Raw genomic sequence first — 20,460 nt, forward strand, 5'->3', positions numbered from 1 at the left:
ACACAGAGAGGGCCATTGAAGATTTGCTGATAGAAAGCTTTCCCAATATCATGAAAGATGAAAAGCTGACAATCCAGGAAGCTCAACAAACCCCATATAGGGTAGATCCCAAAAGAAAAACGCCAAGATATCATACTCACTTTTGCTAAAACCAAAGACAAAGAAAGAATCCTGAGAGCAGCTCGAGGAAAACAAAAAGTCACATACAAAGGGGAAACAATAAGACTAATCTCTAATTACTCAGCAGAAACCATGCAGGCAAGAAGGCAATGGGATGACTTATATAAAATCTTGAAGGAAAAAAACTGTCACAACCAAGAATAATATATCCTGCAAAACTCTCCCTCAAATATGCTGGTGAAATTAGGACATTTCTAGACAAACAGAAATTAAGGGAATATATAAAAACCAAACCAAAGTTACAAGAATTATTAAAGGGGGTCCTTTGGTTAGAGAACCAACGACATCAGATAACAACTTGAATCTAGCACCTAAGACAGCATCAGCCAGACAACAATCTAGGTAATGAACTGTCAAGGATAAAATAAAACTAAAAAACTTACAACAGGGAACCAGAGACATCACTCTGTAAACGACAACAACGTAAGAACAATGAAAGGGGGAATAAACAGTGTAGGTACTGAACCTTCAAATGGACAGGAAGTCAAGGCATTATCAAGTAATTAAGGACTGGTTTAAACTTAGGAATATAGGGATAAATTTCAAGGTAGCTTAAGAGAAAGTTAACAAACCTACTCATCAAAATAAAGAAAAACACGAAGTCTCAGTAAACACAAAATCTACAAAAACGAAAGAAACAAAAAACATACAAACAAAAGGAATCAGAACAGAAAAGTAAGAGGAACAAAGAAAATGTCAGCACTACAAAAAAATGACAAAAATACAAAATGACAGCAATAAACTCACACCTATCTATAATCACATTGAACACAGATGGCTTAAATGCACCATAAAGAGACAGGGAGTAACAGAATGGAGTTAAAAAAACAGGTCCCATCAATATGCTGTCTACAAGAGACACAACTTAGAAACAAAGACATAAATCTATTAAAAATCAAAGAATGGGAAAAAAACATACCAAGCAAACAGCAACCAAAGAAGAACAGAAGTGGCAATAAATCTCAGATAAAATGGACTTTAAAACAAAATCCACCACAAAAGACAAGGAAGGACTTTATACGATGATGAAAGGGACAATCCACCATGAGGACGTAACCATAATAAGTATCTTCACACCCAACGACAGGGATCCAAAATACATGAAACAAGTTCTAACAGCACTGAAAAGAGAAATTGGCAGTTCCGCAATAATAGCAGGAGACTTCAACACGCCACTCTCGGTAAAGGACAGAATATCTAGAAAGAAACTCAACAAAGATACAGAAGATCTAAAGTCCACAATCAACCACCTTGACCTCATAGACATATATAGAACACTCTACCCAACAGCAACAAAGTACATATTCTTTTCCAGCACACATGGAACGTTCTCCAGAATAGACCACATCTTAGGCCACAAAGCAACCCTCAAAAAAATCCAAAACTTTGAGACAATACAAAGTATCTTCTTTGATCACAATGCCATCAAAGTTGAAATTAATAACGGGAAGAGCAAGGAAAAAAATCAAATATATGGAAACTGAATAACACCCTGCTTAAGAACCACTGGGTAATAGAAGAAATCAAAGAGGGACTCAAAAAATTCCTAGAATCAAATAAGAATGAAAACACGCCATACCAAAACCTTTGGGACACAGCAAAGGCAGTGCTCAGAGGGCAACTTATAGCAATTGATGCACACATCAAAAAAAAAGAAGGAACAAAATCAAAACATTACCTGCACAATTCAAACAAATAGAAAGAGAAAAGCAGAAGAAGCCCATAGCAACCAGAAGAAATGAAATAATAAAGATTAGAGCAGAAATAAATAAAATAGAGAATAGAAAAACAACAGAAAGAATCAACAAAACCAAAAGTTGGTTCTTCGAAAGGATCAACCAAATCAACAAACCACTGGCCAAATTGACAAAAGAAAAACAGAAGAGGACGCAAATAACCCAAATAAGAAATGAAATGGTGACATTACAACAGACCCAACTGAAATAAAAAGGATCATAACAGAGTATTACGAAAAACTATACTCCAACAAATTTGAAAACCTAGAGGAAACGGACAAATTTCTAGAAACATACTACCTACCCAAACTAAGGTAGTGATTTAATGAGTTGCTTCTAGGAACTGCATCCTATTTAAAACAATTTCATCTTGGACTCCCCAAAGGCTAACCAGATAAAAGGTGATCTTTAGTTTGCTAGCTTTTGTTTTGCATGTGCAGTTCCTATTTTTGCTCTGTACCAATCAGATTCAAAACACAGAGCCACTTTGTATTCTACCAAATGAATCCACTCACACAAAAGCTTTTTACATAATCTAGACTTACTTCACTGAGGATTAGGTAACAGAGAGAGGGGAGGGCCTATTTAAAATGCATATAATCTTATTTCTGTTCTCCATGACAATACTAGCATGGACATGGTTGGGAGAAACTTTCCTATCTCTCCTTTCCCTCTCACTAAATCTTCCTCTCTCCTTCTCTTCTGCTTTCCTCATGCCGTACCTCACCTTGCTGGATCATCTCTTCTTTCTTATGTATAGCTGTTCAATTCTGAAGGAGTTTCTACTTTCAAATTTCATACTTGGAATCCCTGAGTGGCGCAAATGGTTCACAAGTTCAGCTGCTAACCAAAAGGTTGGTGGTGCAACTCTACTCAGAGCCACCTTGGAAGAAAGACCTGGTGATCTACTTCCAAAAACTCAGCCATTGAAAACCCTGTAGAACACGGTTCTACCCTGACACAGATGAGGTTACCATGAGTCAGAATCCACTCAAGGGCGACTGGCGGTGCTCAGCAAAACAAAAACTGTCCCTCCTCCCCCACCCAGATAACAGGACCCACTTCCTTTAAAGGCATTTTACAGATTATCTTTTGTAACATGAGCAAATTCTTGTGGTCCCATCAGCTAACTCAAGTCTTCCCCCAAAAGACTCTGATGAATTAAGTTTTCTGCTTCTAACTGTAATTGTGGTAAGTGCTAAAAAAAAAAAAAACTGAAGAAATACAGAGTGCAGTGAGAAAACATATGAGGAGCATCTGACTCCCACATCAGGATCACTGAAAGAGAAAGCAACAATTCTAACTAAAATGTGGGTAAGGGGTAGTCAATAGGCAGGCAAAGAGATCAGTGTATGGGTTGTTGGTTATGGGCGTAAAAGAGAAGAGTGGTTCAAAAAGGAGGAACAAAGTTTCAGAGACAAATTTCAAGTTAAAAATAAAATAATGAGAACAAAACAAGCATGCCTGCTCTCACCACTCCCATTTAGCATTATACTGGAGTTCTAGCCTGGAGCCCTGGTGGCCCAGTGCTTAAGAGCTTGGCTGCTAACCAAAATATTGGCAATTTGAATCTACCAGCTGCTCCTTGGAAACCCTACAGGGCAGCAATGGGTGTGTGCGTGTGTGTGGAGTTCTAGCCAGAGCAACTAAGCAAGAAAAAGTAAAACTTGGAAAAGAAGAAGTAAAACTATCTCTATTTGCAAATGACAGGATCCTATACGTAGAAAATCCCAAAGAATCCACAAGAAAGCACTAGAGCTAGTAAGTGAATTCAGCAAAGTGGCAGGGTACAAGATCAACACACAAAAGCCAGTTGTGTTTCTATATACCAACAATGAACAATCTGAAAACATAATTAAGAAACAATTCCATTTACAATATCATCTAAAAGAAGAAAATAACTAGGAATAAATTTAACCAGGAACATTAAAAAACTTGTTCACTGAAAACTATAAAACATTGTTGAAAGAAATTAAAGACGACCTAAATAAATGGAAAGATATCCCATGCTCATGGAGTGGAAAACTTTAATATTGTTAAGATATTAGAATTACCCAAAGCAATCCATATTTTCAATACAATCCCTATAATATTCCAACACTCTTTTTTGCAGAAGTGGAAAAGCCAATTCCCAAGTTCATATGAAACTGCGAAGGGACCCAAATAGCAAAACCATTCTTGAAAAAGAACAAAGTAGGAGGACTCACACTTACTGATAGGAAAACATACTAAAAAGCTACAGTAATCATAATGGTCTGGTACTGGCATTGCTGCTGTGTGGAAACCCCAGGTTCTATTTGGCGTGACTTGTTACAGCCAAGAAACAAGAGAGCAAGGTGGAAAAGAAGAAAGGCACCTTTATTTCATTGCACAAGGAAAGGAGCAATCAGAGCTGTTGCCTTCAAGGCTGCTCACAGGCAGCTTGGGGAAGTGGGCTTTTACAGAGAGCGGAAAAGGAAATGCAAGTTCATCATGAATATTCAGGATTGATCTTCAAGCAGGTGCATTTTCCCTAGACAAGGGTTCAGTTCTCCAGGATGGACAAAGAGGTCAATTTTCCTTCATTAGCATGTTAAGTCTCCACCCAGAAGCAGGGTGTTTATGTGTATTTTTCACTTAATAAGCTGATAGGCCACTAGAAGTGTTAAGATGGTGTAGAAAACCTACTAAAACTGGTTGAGGCCCACTATGGCTATTCTGCTGTTTTCTTGTCAAGGACAGTTTCAGAAGAATGTGCCGCCAATTCTGCTCACTGTAGGATAAACCAGAGCAGGTGTGTCTTAGAAGGCTCTGAGGCTGCCTGCCTCATTCCCTCCTTTTCTTTGGGTGTTGGTTGCTCACAACCAATTCCCATTCTAAACTATTGGGCAAATGTGAACCGAGTCTGGTGCATCCTATAATGGGATAAGAATTCTCCAGGGAACTTTTAGATCACCGGAGGAGGTGGGCACGGATGACAGATCCAACAATTGCTCAAATTATCTCCCTGGGAAACAGAGTTGGAAAGTGGGATGAATCAGTTGTTTTCCCACTTAGCTTGGGCTACAAAAATTTCTTGGAGAAGGACAGCAACAATCATTACCATTTCTGTGGTGGCTTGAGGGCTCTCAGCCTCTTACCAATCTGCTTGTTTAAACACAGCAAGTTCAAGTTATTTAGTAACTTGAACATTTTCCACCTCGTGGAGGGAGTGAGGTTGGTCATACTGGGGTTCTCTAATAATGGGCACCTGTATAATACCCGCAACGGGCTAAGTTTCAGTTTGCCTCCAGGGGTGGACCGAACTCTCGAGAGGGCCATAGGCAGTCCTTTTGTCTATACCAACTCGGTCTCTTGACACAGCTTTGCTAGGTGTCTCTTCAGAGTTTGGTTAGCCCCCTCTACTTTATCACCTGACTGGGGCCTTCAGGCAGTGTGTAAGCTCCGATTAATGCCCAGGGCGGTTGTCACTGAATGCATCACCAAGGCCACAAAACGGGGCCTGTTGTCACTGCCAATGGAGATAGGATGCCCAAATTAAGGGATGATTTTGTTCAGGAGGTGCTTCACAACCTCGGCGGCCTTTTCAGTCCCGCAAGGAAAAATTTCAACCTAGTTAGTGACAGTGCAGATATTAGTGAGCAAATATCTGTAATTCCTGGGAGCTCGAGGCACTTCAGTGAAATCCACCTGCCAGTCGTCTCCAGGCATTGCCTCAGCTTGTTGGGCCCTTGGGGGCACTTCAGTAATGTCCTTGGGGTTATTTTTTTTTTTGCATAGGCGAGGCAGCTCTTTACCACTGCCAAAATAGTGCTGTGGACCTTTGGTCCAATTAAATGTCTCTTAACCTAATCCCCTAGTCCATCACGTCCATAATGAGTGGACAGGTGGGCTCTCTGTAGGATAGGGTGCATAAGTTTTGACAGAATGAAAATCTTTCCACTGAGGGTGCACAGCGATCCGTCTTTACTCTGAGTGGCCCCCTAGGTCTTGGCAATGTCTTTATCTTGTTGGGAATAGTCCACGCGAAGATCAGGTGACGACAACTTTAGATAGGGAATTAGTGGAGCTACGACGATAGGCTTCTGTTGGATTGCAGCTTTCTTTGCTGCTGCATCTGCTTCGTAATTACCCTTGGCCACCACGGTGTCTCTTTTCTGATGCCCTCTGCAGGGTACTGCTGCTACTTGGGTAGGTAGAAGAACGACTTGTAAAAGTTGTAAGATCTCTTGAGAATATCTGATGTCCTTACCACTTGCTGTTAGGAGTCTTTTTTCCTTCCAGATTGCTTTGTGTGCACGGGATACCTTAAGTATGTACTTGGAATCAATATAAACAGTTGCTCCCTCACCTTTGGTGATTCTGAGGGCCTGCAGCATGGCAATGAGCGTGGCCTTTTGGGTGGATGTACCTGGGGGAAGCGCCTTAGTCTCCAGAAGCTCCTCCAAAGTGACCACCGCATATCTATTTTTTCTCTTTCCTTGTTCCATGTAACTGCATCCATCGGTGAACAGTTCAAGGTTGTGACTGGCAATGAGTATGTCATCCACATACTGTAAGAGAACACCATTGGTTAGGTCAGTTGTCTTAGTTCTTGGGCCAAAGCTGATAAAAAAGAGTAGGACTGGTTATAAAATCCTGTGGGAGAACTTGCCAACACCACTGGTGTGTTTTTTTTGTTCCTGGGTCCACGTACTCGAAGGCGAAGATTTCTTGACTTTTCTCCTCCACTCAGATGCAAAAAGAGTTATTCTTCAGGTCTAGCACAGTGAACCGGGAAAAGGTAGGTGACAAGGTCAACGGCAGGGTATAGGCGTTGGGGGCTACAGGGTGGACAATGGCAGTTAGCTGGTTGACGGCTCGCAAATCCTGAATGGACCGGTATTCTCCATTTTTCTTCTTCACTTGCAGGATGGGAGTGTTGAACTGTGGCTGACACAGTCTGAGCAGTCTATGTTTCAGGTATCCGATAATGATTTTGCTCAGGGCCTGTCGGGCTTCAGCTTGGATGGGATACTGCTTATGCCTTGGGGAACAATTCAATGACAACAGGAGGGACATTTTTGCTCTCCTCAGTATCTTTTTGGCCCACACCTATGACACTACTGCATCTCTGATATCTGGATCAACTAACCCTCGGTAATGTTCTTCTTTCCTATAGCTAGTTGGTAGCCCGGTACTGACAGCCATCTGTAACTGTCACCTGTTTTTCATAAAGGAAGGAATGTGTTAAAGATTCTTCTTCTTGTATAGAATGGGTTAAAGGCTGCAAGAACCAGGGGCGGGGGGAGGGAGCGAGGAGTAGTTCTCTTTGCTCGACACACCAGCTACTGGATGGTCTTTCCCATTACTGGGACTGCCTTTTTTTTTTTTTTTTTTTTCTTAAATCATCACAGGGTGAGTCGCCCCCATGTCTACCAGTAACTTTATGGGCTTTGTTTCCACCTTTATTACAACCAGAGGCTCTGGTGGAGGGCTAGTCTCCAGCCCCCCTCAGTCTGACTCATCTTTCAGTGGCATGACTGGGGACTGGGTCACCTCTTTCTTTTGAGTTCCTTTGCTTGGTATTTTGTATACCCTCGCTTTCAATGTTCTTTCTCTTTATACCAGCTGCACCGGTCTCTTTCCAAAGGGGTGTGGTACCTTCTCAGCTCCTGTGGCCTTTGTCTCCCTCCCTTTCTTTATTCTCTTGGGGGTTCGCCTTCAGCCTGCAAGGCTGCCTGGTGCTTTTGGTCTGCAACTTGCTTGCTTGCTTGCTTGCTCCTTATCTTGGGTTAGGGTAAACTTGGCAGGCCGGTTCCACTAGCCAAGAGATTTTTAACCCTATATTTCCTTCTACTTTCTGAAGCTTTCTTTTAATACAGAGGGCACTTTGTCCTATAAAGATAATATTGACCGTTTGGGCATTTTCAGTGCTCTCGGGATCCAGATCAGTGAACTCCGTCCTAAGACTAAATTATAGCTCTCTCCAGAAACAGTCTCTCTTGGGGTATTTTCACTTTCCTTAACGGCCTGATCAGGGCACTCAAAAGTCATTTTGTTCCTCATGTGGGGTGGTGAGCCCAATGGCAAGATAGAAGGGCCCGGGAGGGGTGGATACAAAGGTTGAGGGGTCTTTACAGTGGGGGCTATCACTGGCACAGCAGCTCCATTGGGTGGAGGCAGGGCATAGGGAGGGGGCGGTGTGGGTACTGAAGCAGTGGGAGCTAGAAGATCCTTTTCAGAGTCAGGAGGAAGGACTGGCAGTTGTGATTTGTCAGTCCCTTCCTGAACTAAGATTTTACATTTTTCCTGTAACTCTTTGTTCTGATACAGTCATAAAAGCTTTCACATAATACTTTTCATCTCATTTACCCTCATGAGTACAGGAAAGATCAAGTTGGAAGATAGTATTATAATTTAGAGACCAATTTGCCCACTACTTTTCCCCATCTGCCAATTCAAATTCAGGCTATGCAGTGTTGGAAAAGAAAAATCATCTTTTTCTTTTTTCATAGAGTCTGACCTGAAATATTTCCAGTTTTTAAAGATGTATCTTAGTGGGCTGCATTCCAGGATCTCTTGAACATTCGTCATTTTCCAGACACACACACATTTACACACTCACACAACCTAATTCGGTGCACCAACCTGATAACAGGTACCTAGAGCTTTTTACGCCCTAAACAGTCAATTACTCCTGCTTCTTGGGACTCTTATAAGTCCTTACCTAGGAATTACCCTGTTATTTACCAAAACTAGAGCCTTTAATGCCCTCAGTGGTCAATTACTCCCACTGCTTAGGACTCTTTGAAGGCCTTACCTAGGTGTTTACCAAATATCCCCAGATACCTAGAGTCTTTTAAGCCCTCAATGGTCAATTACTCACACTTCTTGGGGCTCTTTCAAGGCCCTACCTAGGTACTTACCAAATAACCCCAGGCATGTTTCGTGTCTCCCACGGAGTCACCATCGGGTCCAAGGTGGGTCAGCCTTTAGCACCACCCTGAGGTCTCCTGGAGAATTCTCCCGGTGGTGCCAGACATCAGGCAGAGTCCTCAGCAAGGCCCTTCTCAGGAACCGAGCGATATCTCCTGGCTGGCTCACCGGAAATGTTGCTGGGTGGAAACCCCAGATTCTGCTCAGCATGACTTGTTACTGGCAATAAACAAGAGGCTCAGGTGGGAGAAAAGAAAAGTGCCTTTATTTTGTTGCACAAGGAAAGGGGCAGTTGGGGCTTTTGCCTCCAAGGCTGCTCACAGGCAGCCTGTGGAGGTGGGCTTTTACAGACAGCAGAAAAGGAAATGCAAGTTCATCATGAATATTCAGGATTGACCTTCAAACAGGGGCTCAGGGCTTAGGGATGGCCATGCATTTTCTCCAGACAAGGGTCCAATTCTCTGGGATGGAGGAAGAGGTCAATTTTCCTTCATTAGCATGTTAAGTCTCCACCCAGAGGCGTCTGCTTCTGTGTATTCTTCACTTAATAAGCTGACAGGTCACTTGAAGTGTTAAGATGGCATAGAAAACCTGCTAACACCAGTTGAGGCCCACAATGGCTGTTCTGTGGTTATCTCATCAAGGACAATTTCAGAAGAATGTGCAGCCTATTCTGCTCCGTGTAGGAGGATAAGCCAAAGCAGGTCTCTCTTTAGAAGGGCTGGGCTCTGAGGCTGCCTGCCTCAGTATTAGGACAGACATATAGACCAAAAATGGAATAGAATTGAGAGTCCAGAAATAAACCCATACATCTATAGTCAACCGATTTTCAACAAGAGTACTAAGTCTATTTCATGGAGATAAAAAAAATTCTCTTTAATAAATGGTGCTGAGACAACTGAATCTCCACATGCAAAAGAATAAAGTGGGACCCATACCTCCACCATATACACAAATCAACTCAAAATGGGCAAAAGACCTAAATGTAAGAACTAAAACCATAAACTATTAGAAGAAAACACAGGGACGATGCTTCAAACTTAGGTTTCGACAAAGAATTCTTATATATGACACCATAACTCAAGACAACACAGGTAAACTGGACTTCATCAAAGTAAAAAACTTTGTGCATCAAAGGACTTTAACAACAAAGTGAAGAGACAAGCTACAGAACAGGAGATACTTGGTAATCATATGTCTGATAAGGGTTTAATATCCAGAATATGTAAAGAATTCCTACAACTCAACAACAACAAAAAAAGACAAACACCCCAATGTAAGAATGGGCAAAGGACTTGAATAAATATTTCTCCAAAGAAGATATATAAATGGTCAACAAGCACATAAAAAGATGTTCAATGTCGTTGATCATTACGAGATACAAATCAAAACCACAGTGAGCTATCCCGTCAGACCCACTGTTGTTGTTGTTGTTAGGTGCCATTGAGTCAGTTCCAACTCATAGTAATCCCATGTACAACAGAGCGAAACACTGCCCAGTGTAATATTAGTCACTTTAGTGACTAATATCAGAAAAAAGGAAAAGAAGAAATGCTGCCATGGATGCAGGGAAAATGGAACCCTCATTACATGCTGGTGAGAACGTAAAATGGTACAGTCACTGTGGAAAAGTTTGGTAGTTCCTCAAAAAGTTAAACATAGAATTACCAGACTCAGCAATTCTATTTCTAGATATATACCCAAAAGAATTGAAAGCAAGGACACAAACAGATACTTGTATACAAATGTTCATTGCAGCACTGATCACAATAACCAAAAGGTGGAAACAACCTAAGTGTCCAACAGGTAACTGAATAAACAAAATACGGTACATCCATACAATGGGGTATTATCCAGCCATGAAGAGAAATGAAGTTCAGATACGTGCTAGGACACAGATGAACCTTGAAAACACTAAACTAAATGAAATAAGCCAGGCACAAAAGGCCAGATGCCGTATGAGCCCACTTATAAAACAGCTAGAGCAAGCAAATGCGTAGAGAGGAAAGCTTATTTGGGCTACCAAGGGCTGGGGGCACGGGAAGCGGAGAGCTGCTACTTAGAGGTACTGTGTGTTGTTGTTAGCTGCTGCCATGGTGACCTCGTGTGCAACAGAGCCCAATGAACCACAACAGTTTCTGTTTAGGGCGCTGAAAAACATTTGGAAATGGAGAGTGATACGACTGTACAACATGGTGGATGTAATTCATATTACTGGATTGTAGACTTAAAAATGGTTGAAATGGTAAATGTTTTGTTATATGCATTTTACGACCAAAAAAAAAAAAATCCTACAACAAAAATAAAAGAATTGAGCACAGAGGGCTTCACTTCTCACATGATTTCCTCTCGTGTCATCTCTCCTAGGGCACTCATCATGTTCCCAAAATCGAAGCTTCAAAAACTGCTGTTGGTGTTGATGCCTTTATTAATAGTTAACTGGATAATTTTTATGATTTCTCCACACCTCACAAAAGTAAGAAGAGTTTTCTCCTTGTAATCAGTAGACCCAATATGACTCTAAGCCCCCACATTTGACAATGGAAATCCAGTTTGTCATTTTGTCATTCTCATTTGCATATAATTTCTTTTGCCATGCAAAAGTTTTAAGTAACCTAAATTTCTTTTACTTTTTCTGGATGTTAACTCTTATTCAGAAAAGTTTTTCACATTCTACGGTTGTAATGGAATTTACCCTTTTTTTTTTTTTTTTTAACTTGTGTAGGTTCATTTTCTTTATTTTCAAAGATCCATTTGGAATTTATCCTGCTGAATGATATTAGGAATGGATCCACTTTTATCTTTTTCCATACACAGTGAAACATGTGAGAGCTGGAACTAGACGGGACTGCCTTGTTTTTCCAGGTCTCACAAGTTTTCCACCTTTAACAGGGTGCAGTCTTACCGTATTTCCATTGCTTGTTTTGTGCTGCTGTTATTGTTGTTTTTAGGTGCCATCAAGTCAGTTCCAACTCACGGCGACCCTATGTACGACAGGACAAAACACTGCCCGGTCCTGCACCATCTTCGTGATCCTTGTTATGCTTAAGCCCATGTTGCAGCCACTGTGTCAATCCATATCATTGAGGGCCTCCCTCTTTTTCGCTAACCCTTTACCAAACATGATGTCCTTCTCCAGGGACTGGTCCCTCCTGATAACATGTCCAAAGTACGTGAGACAAAGTCTCGTTATTCTGGCTTTCAAGGAGCTTTCAAGGAGCGTACTTCTTCCAAGACAGGTTTGTTTGTTCTTTTAGCAGTCCATAGTTCACTCAGTATTCTTCGCCAACACCGTAATGCAAAGGCATCAATTCTTCTATCACCCTTATTCACTGTCCAGCTTTCGTAAGTATACGAGGCAACTGTGAACACCACGGCTTGGGTCAGGCGTGCTTTAGCCCTTAAAGCGACATTGTTGCTTTTTAACAGTTCAAAGAGATCTTTTGCAGCAGATTTGCCCAAGGCAATGTGTCTTTGATTTCCTGACTGCTGCTTCCATGGGTGTTGATTGTGGATCCAAGTAAAATGAAATCCTTGACAACTTCAACCTTTTGTCCATTTATTATGATGTTGCTTATTGGTCCTGTTGTGAGAATTTTTGTTTTCTTTATGCTGAGGTGTAATCGATACTGAAGGTTGTTGTCTTTGATCTTCATCTGTAAGTGCTTCTAGTCATCTTCACTTTCAGCAAGCAAGGTTGTGTCATCTGCATATCACAGGTTGTTACTGAGTCTTCGTGGTGCAATTAATTATTTTTGTGTATGGTTTTTCTAGCTATGGTTTTTTAACTCCCACCCAGGTGATTGGGTGAGACTGTGATACAGTGATTGTGGTCCACCAAGGGGATTGGTCAGTTTTGCCTTAAAAGAGAGCCAATTCCAGAGCAGAGAGGAGGAGCCCACCACCACCAAGCAAAGACAGATCAGCTGGAGAGACTCAGAAGGAGCGACCTGGCAGCAGGAGACTGCAGAATGGGCTTCCTGGCCCACAGACAGAGAAAGCTGAGTGCCCTTTGAGAGAGGCCTAGGGCAGGGAGAGGTGTGTCCTGACAAAAGAGACTGTATCTTGAGTGTTCCTGAGCCTGAATTGTAACCGTAACTTCCCTTATAAGAAACCTCATAAACATGAGTATGGTCTTTGAGTTCTGTGTGGCCATTGCAATGAATTATTGAACCCAGCAGAAAAGAAGGCAGTGCTGTGGGAGGGACAGTTGGTGTCAGAATTGGTAAAGATGGTGGAGAGACGAGGCATGTCTGACCCCTGCCTCATAGGAATCAGCCTTGGGCTGTTAGTCATGGTTCTCCTTCCCCCTTGTGAAGTTAGAGGAGATCAGAAACTGCCCCCAAGCCATTTTTACACTCTTCCTCCAATCCTTCTGCCCGCTCTTCTTCATATATTCCAGCTTCTTAGATTATTTGCTCAGCATACCGATTGAATAAGTATGGTGAAAGGATACAACCTTGACGCACACCTTTCCTGACTTTACACCACGCAATATCCCCTTGTTCTGTTCGAATTCTTAACCTGTACCCCCATGAGAAATAACTTCACCAACTAGAGTACAGTGCTTGTGTGCAGTTTCTTTTGTCTTTAGTCTTGGAAATGAGTCTCCACTCATTTCCAAAGTTAATTAGGTCAGCACCTTTTCCCCCAACTCCTTCAATGAGGCTATGCCATATATTTGTAGTACAGTTAGATTTTGTCACAGTCTGTTCCATTCTGGGGCCCTCTGATATCCTAACTGTTCTTTTTTTAATTTCAAATACATTAAGTTTCACTCTTTGTGCTGTAAGGCTCTATGGGGTTTTGCATAGTGTCATGTACCTACCACTACAGAATCATACAGAATAGTTTCACTGCCCTAAAAATTCTCCTGTCCTTTACCTATTGAACCCTCTCTCCCCTCAAAGCCCCTAGGAACCATGGATTGATTATCCATCTCTACGGTATTGTCCTTTTCGGAAAAAAAAAAAAAAGAAATTCTATTGCTGTTGAACCGATTCCAACTCATTGCGACCCTATAGGACAGAACAGAACTGCCCCATAGAGTTTCCAAGGAGCGCCTGAATTAGAACTGCCTGGATTCGACCTTTTGTCAGCAGCGGTAACACTTAACCACTATACCACCAGGGTTTCCATTACTATTCCACAATGCCATACAAATGGAATAATGCAGTATGCAGGCTTTTCAGACTGGCTTCTTTCTCTTAGCAATATACATTTAAAATTCATCCATGTTGTTGCATGGAATGATAGTTCTTCTCTTTCATCACTCAATAGTATCCTACTGTATGTATAGGACTCTTGTGGTGCAGTGGTTTAAGTGTTTGTCTGCTAACTAAAAGGTCAGCAGTTCAAATTCACCAGTAGCTCCTTGGAAAATCTATAGGGCAGTTCTACTCTGTTCTATAGGGTCACCATGAGTCGGAATCAGCTCAGTTGCAACAGATTTGTTCGGGTTTTGGTATGTATGTACCACAATTTGTTTATTCATTCACCTCTTGGTTGAAGGACCTCTTTGTTGCCTCTAGTTTTTGGAGATTAGGAATAAAGCTGCTATAAACATTCACATACAGGTTTTGTGTGGGCATAAGGTTTCAAATCAATTGATAAATACCTAGGAGCACAACCGATGCATCATATTGTAAGACTATGTTTAGCTTTATAAGAAACTGCCCGATGTCTTCCAATGTGGCTGTACCATTTTGCATTCTCATCAGCAATGAATGATAGTTCTTACAGCTCCTCATCCTCATCAGCAATTGTTACTGTCATTTTGTTGGTTACAGTCAATGATTCCATTGATTTATGTGTGCATCCTTCTGTCAATACCATGCTGTCTTGATAAAGGTAGCTTTACAGTAAGTCTGAAAATCAAGTAATGTGAGTCCTCTAACTTTGTTCTTCTTTTTGTTGTTGTTGTTTTTATGTTAGCCATTCTAGTGTAGGAGTTCCTAGGCGGGGCAAATGGCTTGTGCTCAACTAGTAACCTAAAGGTTGGCTGTTTGGACCCATAGAGTGGCAGTGAAGAAGAAAGACTTGCCAATCTGCTTCCATAAAGATTACAGCCAAGAAAACCCTATGGAGCAGTTCTACTCTGAACACATGGGGTCACCATGAGTCAGAGTTGACTCAATAACAACACGCTTTGTTTTGTTTTTGATAATAGGTACGTAGTGGTGTTTCATTGTTGTTTTAATAGTTCGAATCAATTTAACAGCAATGGGTTTGGTTTTCGGTTTGGAATGAGAAATAATGTTGAGTATCTTTTCATATGTTTATTTGCCATCTGTATAGGTGGCACAGTGGTTAAGAGCTTAGCTGCTAACCAAAAGGTTGGCAGTTCAAATCCACCAGCCACTCCTTGGAAACTCTATGGGGCAGTTCTACTCTGTCCTATAGGGTCGCTTATGAGTCAGAATCGACTTGCCGGCAACGGGTTTATATCTTCTTGGCGAGACATTTGATCAGATCCTTTGCCCATTTTGTAACTGAGTGGTTTCTTGTTTTCTTCTTATTAAGTTTTAAGAGTTCTTTGAGTATTTTGGATACAACTCCTTTATCACATATGTGTTTTACAAATATTTTCTTGCAATCTATGGTTTGTCTTTTCATTCTCTTAACGGTGTCTCTAGCAGAACAATTTTTAATTTGAATAAAGTCCAACAATCAATTTTTTCTTTCATGGATTGTGTATTTGGTGTTATATCTAAAAACTCATCACCAAGCCCAAGTTCACATAGATTTTTCTCGTATGTTTTCTTACAGAAATTTCATACTTTTGAATGACGATCATTTCTCTTATTTACTTGCCTTTGTGCATTTGTCAAAAATTCATTGATTATATTTGTGTAAGTTTATTTCTGGACTGTTTTTTCCACTGATTAATGTGTGCATCCTTCCGTCAATACCATGCTGTCTCGATAATGGTAGCTTCATTAAAAAAAAAATTTTTTTTTTTTTAGCTTTATAGTAGGTCTTAAAATCAAGTAATGTTTGAGTCCTCTAAGTTTGTTTTTCTTTTTCAGAATTGATTTGAGCATTCTAGGCCCTTTGCCTTTTCATATGCATTTTAGAATTAGTTTGCCAAGATCCACAAGCTAGGATTTTAATTGAGATTGTGTTGAATCAATAAATCAAATTGGGAAGCATTGACATCTTAACAATATTGAGTCTTCTATGAACACGGAATATCTTTCCATTTATTTAGGTCTTTTATTTGTCAGTTTCCCACATACAGATCTTGTACATATTTTATTAGGTTTATTCCAAGTACTTCATTTTGGGGGGGTGTTATTGTAAATTTTAATTTTTTTTATTTCAAATTCCAATTGTTTACTGCTGGTATATAGAAAAGCAATTTATTTTGTACACTGACTTCATGGGTTAGAAGACACTTTTATTTCCGATATTGTTTTGTTCTACTGTAAAATTTCCATTGGGCTCTTTTTCTTTTTTTTTAATCTTTTCTATATTTCTGCTGAGATATCTTTCCATTCATTAAAGCATATTTTTCTTTCCTCACTGACCATAGTTACAGCAGTTGTCTAACATAACGAAGTCCTTGTCTGATAATTCCAATATCTGGGTTGTTTTAGGATTGGCTTCCATTTATTATCTTTTCTCTTGATGAGGATCACATTTTCCTGGTTCCTCCTATGCTGAGTAATTTTGAATTGTATCTTGGGTATTGTGACTGTTACACTGCGGAGACTGAATTCCATTATACCGCTTATATCTTAAGCTGGGTTCGCTAGAGAAGCAAAACCAATAAAGCGTATAAACATATACAGAGAGAGATTTATATCAAGGATATGGCTCATGCAGTTGTAGAGGCTAGAACATACCAAGTCTGTGGGTCAGGCTGGAGGCTTCTCCTGATTCACATAGCCACAGGGGCTGGTGAACTCAAGATCAGCAGGTCAGACAGCAGGGCTCTGGCTCACAGGCTATGAAGATCAACAAACACCAAGACTGGCAGGCAAGATGGCAGATAAGGTGCTAGTTCAAGTCACAAGTACCAGAGGTCAGACAAACAGCAGCCATCTGCAGGATCCAGAGCAAGTGAAAGCCCGCAATCCTTGCCAGAAAGTCCACCTATATTGGATACAGGCCACATCCCCAAGGAAATTCACTTTCAATTGATTGGCTACTCACTGCAGGTCCCATCATGGAGGTGATCACGTTATATCAAATCTCATCATGGAGATGATCATATCATCATATGAATGCCCAACTACATCATAACTGCCAAACCACTGAGAATTATGCTTGGCCCAGCCAAGCTGACACACAGTCTTAACAATCACACCTTAGAAGTATGTTTCTGTTGTGGCATGCAATTAATTAACTTGGTTAGACTCAGACCATAAACTCTGTCCCACCTGTGGTTGGCAACACCTCAATTTCAGTTATTTTAGCTTTAGCTGCAAACTGTTTTGTGTGTACCTCATATGTGTGCTTCAGGGATCAGATAGCTATGTGAGCAGAGTTCATACTCAAGAATTTGTACTGTGCCCTTCTCTGGCTCGCTTCATTCTGGATTCCACCTCTCTTTCCAAGACTGTGGTTACTGCAGGATCTGTTCTCTGGTTCTTCAGGCCAGAAAAAATGGCGGATTTCTACTAGTGTCCCAGTCATTCCACGCTGCTCCTATGGCCTGCCCCCAGGCTAAAGCTGCAAAAACAGAAAATTTACCTCTTCACAGCTCATTCTTCCAAAGTTTCATCTCCCCTCCAAAATGTGCCCACTTTTGCTCCCTCTCCATAAAATTCAAGTATTGTTTTTTGGTATTTTATTCAGAGTGGATAATTGTTGGTAGAGTCGGTTTGTCACAAGCTACTTGTCCGTACCTGATGCAGAATTCTTTTCTTGTTTGCTTTATTATTTTTCTAATTTATCCCCTATCTATGCTTTTATTCCCTTTTCCAACAGACAGCCATTCCATAGTGTTTAATCCTTGTAGTATTTCAATTCTTAATCAATACATATATTTAGGAATATATGTGGCCTTAATGGAGCCCTCGTGGTGCTGTGGTTAAAAGCTCGGCTGCTAACCAAAAGGTCAGCAGTCTGTATCCACCAGCTGCTCCTTGGAAACCCTATGAGGCAGTTCTATTCTGTCCTATGGGGTCACTATGAGTTGGAATCAACTCGACGGCAACAGGGTTTTTGTTTGCTTGTTTGTCTGTTCATGGCCTTAATAGAGGGTATACCAAAAACCAAACCCATTGCCATTCAGACAATCCCAACTCACAGCAACCCCACAGGACAGAGCAGGACACAGGATTTCCTAATATAGGTACACTTCTGTGCTAATGTATATATTTGTTTAAATTTATAGAAATAGGTTTTTTTTTATTCAAAATTCTTTTTCAAGATCTAATCACATTGCTGTATATAAATCTAGTTCATGATCTCTGTCAGCTGCATGTATTCCATTATACGCATATAACCCGTTGCCATCGAGTCAATTCCAACTCATAGAGACCCTACAGGTCAGAGTAGAACTGCCCCATAGGATTTTCGAGGAGCACCTGGTGGATGTGACCTGCCAACCTTTTGGTTAGCAGCTGTAGCACTTAACCACTACGCCACCAGGGTTTCCTATATGCATATACAACATTTAAATTATCCATTCTCATAGTAAACAGCATCTTTCTCTTTCCTAATGCATTCAATTATGTGATAAACACTTTTATATATGTTTTTTTGGTGACTCTAGATAAGAGTTTCTTTGGTATACACCCGGATTTCCCTTCTTGGATTTTCAATTTGTCCATTTTTCTGTTGGGTTTACTGACATTTTCTTTTTTACTTGCAGTAGTAACTTTTATATTCTAGATAGTGATTCCTTGTAAGTTTTAGAGGTTGCATATATTTTATCCCAATTTTCATCTACCAGTTAACCTTGTTTGTGGTCTCCTTTAATGAGTAAAACTTAATTTTGACATAAATAAATGTATAACATTTTTCCTCATGTTTACACTTTGGGGAAAAAAAAAATGTCTTCCTTAAATACTTCTTGGTCTGAGGCCATAAAGAATTACATGCTTCTTTATACTGCAATTTTATTTTTAATATATTCAGGTTTAGGTTTTCAATTCATTTGGACCTTTTGTAAATGGTGTGAGACAATCTGAATATGAACTCTGTTCACATCTCTGTCGGATTTCTGAAGCACACATATGAGGTAGATACCAAGCAGTCTGCAGCTAAAGCAAGAGAAAACCCCTTGCCATCAAGTTGATTTTGACTCATAGTGACCACATAAGACAGAGTAGAACTGCCCCATAGGTTTCCAAGGCTGAAATCTTTACAGGAGCAGACTGCCACATCTTTCTCCCATGGAGCGGCTGCTGAGTTTGAACTGTTGAACTTCAGTTAACAGCCAAGTGTTAACCACTGCACCACCAGGGTTCCCTGAAGCTAAAAGAACTCAATTGATATTTGAGGTGCTACCAACCACAGGTGAGACAGAGTTTGCAGTTTGAATCTAGCCAATCTATCCTTATTTTTTTCAATATAGTAACACAATTTTACCAACACAATTTACTAAATATAATTTCCTGATTTATAATGTCACCACTAACATATAATAAACAGCTACATATAATTAAACTGAGTATTTTTGTTTTGGGTTTTTTTTTTTCCCCCAGTGATTTGAATGGAGGAGGTATACAGTTTCTTAAAAGCTAAAAGCCTTTTCATGTTTTTACCATATCTATTATTTTAAATAAGGAGTCCTTGGGTGGTGCAATCGGTTAACAAACTCAGCTGCTAACTGAATGACTGGAGCTTTAAGCCCAGACAGAGGTGCCTCAAAAGAAAAGCCGGGTGATTTACCTTTGAAAAATCAGCCATTTAAAACCCTACAGAGCACAGTTCTTCTTTGACACATGGGGTCTCCATGAATTAGAATCAACAGCAACTGTTTTGGCCTGGGTTTTTTTTGGGGGGGGGGCGGGGGAGGGTGAAGGGAGATGGTTTCTAGAGTGCTTATTCTGCTTGTTTTCTTTGATTGAGATTGCAGTTACACGACATTATTTTATTACCATAGTTTTTTTCAGGGTATTATTTAAAAAAAAAAAAAAGCTCCTAGCTGTTCACAGACTATTACACAAAATTTTAGAATCAGTTAATCAGGTTCCCTTATCTCCCCAACCCCCACCCTGCAAAAAAAAAAAAAAAAAAAAACAACCTCTTGAGAATTTTACTCAAAATACACAAAATTTTTAATTATTTTGAGGGAGAATTGACAGTTCAATAATATTAAGCCTTCCTGCCTTTCAAAGTTACAACTCTTCATTCAATCAGGTCTTCTTAAAAGTTTTTGAAATGACTCCATGAAGGTCTTATGCATCTCTTATTAGGCTAATATCTGAATACAGATTTCGTACTTGTGAATGAGAGCTTATTTTCTACTGTATTGATTATTACTGGTATAGAGAAGTGCTAATGATTTTGTAAGTATATTTTGTGTCCAGCTCCTTGCTGCCTCTCTTCATGCTAATACTTCCCTAACTCTGTGTGGTTTTCTCCATAGACAAGGACAGCATCTGCAAAAAACAAAATCACATGAAGAAGAAAAGGAGAAAAAGTCTGTCTCTTCTCTTACCATTCTCATTCTCATACCTCTGATTTATTT

At 40.3% G+C, this 20,460-nt stretch overlaps 1 protein-coding gene across 5 annotated transcripts in view; it reads left to right on the forward strand.

The window, feature by feature from the left end:
- The window catches only part of LOC111752836 (NXPE family member 1), an 85,741-nt gene that overhangs the window by 15,192 nt on the left and 50,089 nt on the right, over positions 1-20,460 (forward strand). The window contains exons 1-2 of one of the 5 annotated variants that reach the window (XM_064269040.1): positions 8,078-11,058; positions 11,181-11,289. The exons of 2 other annotated variants lie outside the window; for them this stretch is intronic. In XM_064269040.1, coding sequence (XP_064125110.1) covers positions 11,191-11,289 — 99 coding nt within the window. In that variant the 5' untranslated portion in view covers positions 8,078-11,058; positions 11,181-11,190. Of the gene's footprint in view, positions 1-8,077; positions 11,059-11,180; positions 11,290-11,542; positions 19,284-20,460 lie in introns of those variants that run through there. 2 more of the 5 variants (XM_064269039.1, XM_064269042.1) reach the window with 2 other exon arrangements.

Source organism: Loxodonta africana, chromosome 15 (assembly GCF_030014295.1).
Source record: "Loxodonta africana isolate mLoxAfr1 chromosome 15, mLoxAfr1.hap2, whole genome shotgun sequence".
Classification (NCBI taxonomy): Eukaryota; Metazoa; Chordata; class Mammalia; order Proboscidea; family Elephantidae; genus Loxodonta; species Loxodonta africana.